At 37.7% G+C, this 3,861-nt stretch overlaps 1 protein-coding gene across 1 annotated transcript; it reads right to left on the reverse strand.

Annotated features, from left to right (window-relative positions):
• Window positions 1-2,211: 2,211 nt before the first annotated feature.
• Window positions 2,212-3,162, reverse strand: LOC125915822 (olfactory receptor 5G3-like). Its single transcript, XM_049621850.1, has one exon. The coding sequence runs from the start codon at window positions 3,160-3,162 to the stop codon at window positions 2,212-2,214; it is 951 nt and encodes a 316-aa protein (XP_049477807.1).
• Window positions 3,163-3,861: the final 699 nt, after the last annotated feature.

The raw sequence follows: 3,861 nt of genomic DNA on the forward strand, positions 1-3,861 counted from the left end.
AAATGAAAACCTCAAAAACTAAAAAAGGAAAGAGAATAAAGACAAAAAAAAAAAAAAAAGAGAGAGAGAGAGAGAGGACAGAGCCAAATAGCTAAGTAAGGTCTAACATATATATCATGGGACTATCAGAAGAAGAAAGAGAGAAAGGAAGGGAAGAAATATTTGAAACAATGACTATTTTCCCCAAATTAAAGTTAGACACCAAACCACTGATCCAGGGAGTTCAGAGGACACCAACCAGAATAAATACTAGCAAACACTATGCCTAGCATACAATTTTCAAGGTACAGAAAATCGAAAATAGAGAAAAAATCTTGAAAGCAGGCAGAGTCAAAAAGACACATCACCTACAGAGAAACAAAAACAAGAATTATATCTGACTTAGAAAAGTGGGATGCAGAGGCAACTGGATGGCTCAGTGGGTTAAGTATCCGACTTCTGCTCAGATCAGGATCTCGCAGCTCATAGTTCGAGCCCTGCTTTGAGCTCTGTGCTGCTAGCTCAGAGCCTGGAGCCTGATTTGGATTCTATGTCTCCCTCTTTCTCCGCCCCTCTCTGGCTCTCACTCTGTCTGTCTGTCTGTCTTTCTCTCTCTCAGAAAACAAATAAACACTTAACAGAAGAAACGTGGGATGCAGATCAGGAAAAGGCTTTGCAGCAGGTCCAGGTACAGTACAACAGACTTTATGATCAAAGTTATATTCATGGGGTAAGAAGCAAGGTGGAGCTTATCACAAGCCTCAGTGGGAGAATCATGTAGTTCTTGAAGCCAGCCAATGTCATTGGCAACAAGAATGTTATGGCTTTTGAGAAAGAGCTCGTGGTCTGTTTGTGGGCCCTAATAAAAAAGAAATTTTAGCACAAGAGACACAAAATAATTATGTATCCAGGACTGCCCTGATGTCCTGGGTCCCATCAGATCACCCAATAAATAAAGTGAGATGGGCAAGGCAGCAATATATCAGAAGATGAAAATGGTCCATCCAAATGGATCCCAAGTAAGACTCAAGGGAGATTAGGCTGCAATTAAAATGTGTTTGAATAGAACCTCTCCTTTCCTATCTCCAGTACAACTCTCGTCGAAGTAATCAATGTCAACAGCTTGCTGTGCATCCTTTAAATGTTCCATGCTTTTACAACTGCATGCACATGCACATTTTATTCATTACATACATTTTGCCTTTTTTCTTAATTTTCATAACTGCATGTTGATCTTCAACTTGGTTTTTTTTCCCCCACCTAATAATGACTGCATACAATAGTTCTCTCCAGGTCAGTCCATGATTATGGAATCCAGTCTATCAATTTCCTGTACATTTCACAGAAAAAAAGAAAAAGTGTGTTTCTTCTAGAGTTGGATATTCAAGTTATTTCTTTTATTCTTATTTTCCATATATAATGTGGACATATATGTAATATTTACCTTGTTATTTATATTTGTCATCTACATTTCTAACGGAGGGATTTATGGTTCAAATACCAGACAGAGTTATTATTTTATATGGACACTATCAGTTTCTTTGTGGAATTGTAGTATTCATACTATCAGCAGGAAATGAGAGTGTTACATGGCCAAATAGAAATTTCACCATCATTGAAAACTATCAATATTTCTCCTACATTGAAAGGCACTGCACTGACATTTTAATTTCATTTCATTTACTTGACCAGTAATGATGTTCAGCATGTTTCCCATACCTTTTTGGCAATTTGCATTCACATTTTGTGAATTGCTTGTTCACTTGTTCACTCAATTAGCCATTGTATTTCTTTTTTATTGTGAATTATAGAATGCTCTTTGAATATTGGGGGTATTATCCCAATGTCTGGCACATGTACACAAATATTTTCTCTTATTTTATTATTTACCTTTTAATATTGTTTTTCATGCTCTGAAATTTCTATTATAACTTTGGTTTCCTTGTCTGGATTAACAGTTTTTAAACATCCATGATTGTACAAATATTTACCTAAGTTTTCTACCAGTATATTTTCCAATTAATGTTCTTGATCCATCTCTATATTTTTTGGAAAATCTCATCATGTTACAGACAACAAGATGGGGCAGAAAAATATTTAAGTACTAGTCCATTTTTCAAATCATCTATGACCTGGTAGTGCATGAACTCACATGCAGCTTCTGATTTCCACTTCAGTGATCTTTCTCCTACACAGCCTGCACCAACATCTATGGTACAACACGGCAGGGTTCTATTTTGCCAAAACCATTAGAGAATTTTTCCTTTCAAACTTCCTCCTGAGTGCATTTTTTACCTCCTTGTTCCTCAGGCTGTAGATGAGGGGGTTCAACATGGGGATCACCACGGTATAAAACAGAGAAATCACTTTATCGATATCCAGGGAGGGACTTGAGCCAGGCTGAACATAGATAAAGAAAAGAGTCCCATACAGGATGGAGACAACTGCCAGGTGAGAAGAGCAGGTAGAGAAAGCTTTCCTTCTCCCATCAGCAGTCTGCATCTTCAAGATGGCCGCCAGGATGCAAACATAGGAGACCATGATGATCAGGCCACTGACCACACCAATTGCTCCAGCCAAGATGAACAGCACTAATTTATTGATCAAGGTGTCTGCACATGCTAAGGAAAGCAGTGGTGAAATGTCACAGAAGAAGTGATTGATGATATTTGTACCACAGAAGGGTAAGCGAAAAGTGAGAATTGTATGGGTCATTGTGCTTAGAAGAGCCATGGCATAAGGCCCTACTACCAGCTGCACACAGACCCTCTGGGACATAATGAATGTATACAACAAGGGCTTACAGATGGCCATATACCGGTCATATGCCATGGAAGCCAGGAGGAAACATTCAGTTGCCACAAAAAGACCAAAGAACCACATCTGTGTAGCACAACCCATGAAAGAGATACCTTTTTTCTCTGCAAAGATATCACACAGCATCTTGGGGGCAATGGAAGAAGAGGAACAAATATCTACAAAGGACAAGTGGCTGAGAAAAAAGTACATAGGAGTGTGGAATCTGAGATCAGTCCATATGAGAATGATCATCCCTATGTTACCCCCCAGGGTGACAAGATAGACAATGAAGAGCATGACAAAGAGGACAATCTGCTCTTGGAGAATGTCTGTGAGACCCAAGAAAAGAAAGCCAGTCATTTTTGTCTGATTCTTATCTTCCATTGGTCAGTTTTAACCTGTTATAAAGAAAGAAAAATAATTTTTATCAAAAAATAACCAACAATTACAAATATATTTTAAGGCAATAACATTATGCTAAACAGATCTATATTAGACAATTACTGAAATATTGTTTATCTGAAAGACAATATTTTCATGTACTAGGTATGAGAGTTGTGCAAAGATTCTCTGTAAACTTGGACAATTCACCCTCAATCTCTTTGGATTCAGTACTTTCTCATGAAAAGAAGAGTCCAACTATATTGTCAAAACCTTCCTCAAGTTCTAAAATTGTGTTTGAAATGAGAATTACCCTCCACATTTCATCTTACTGTGTTATGGGATAATAAAACTTACTTAGGAATACCCTTACTGGGAGGACTATAAAATCTCACCAATGTGATATGCAGACATTAGACATCTGGGAAAGACTAAGCAAGGGAGTTCCTGTTCTTATTGAAGGATCAGTGTCATTCTAATATTGTTAAGACACAATTCATAGATGGGCTGATCAGTCTCTTCTCTACTAGCACTGATAATGGCCTATGGAAGGATAATGTACACAATTAGCAAAGCAGTTACTCATGTAAAGTAGTATGATGTCAGGGGAGAAATGGAGAGATCTTGCCTTTGAAAACAGATGACCAAGCAAATGTTGGACAGCAAAGTGGAAATGTCATCATTATAAGTGTATAGAAAATT

Source organism: Panthera uncia, chromosome D1 (assembly GCF_023721935.1).
Source record: "Panthera uncia isolate 11264 chromosome D1, Puncia_PCG_1.0, whole genome shotgun sequence".
NCBI lineage: Eukaryota > Metazoa > Chordata > Mammalia > Carnivora > Felidae > Panthera > Panthera uncia.

Bases quoted from the DNA above. Each gene is read 5' to 3' on its own strand.
- LOC125915822 (XM_049621850.1), bottom strand. From the start codon at position 3,162: ATGGAAGATAAGAATCAGACAAAAATGACTGGCTTTCTTTTCTTGGGT.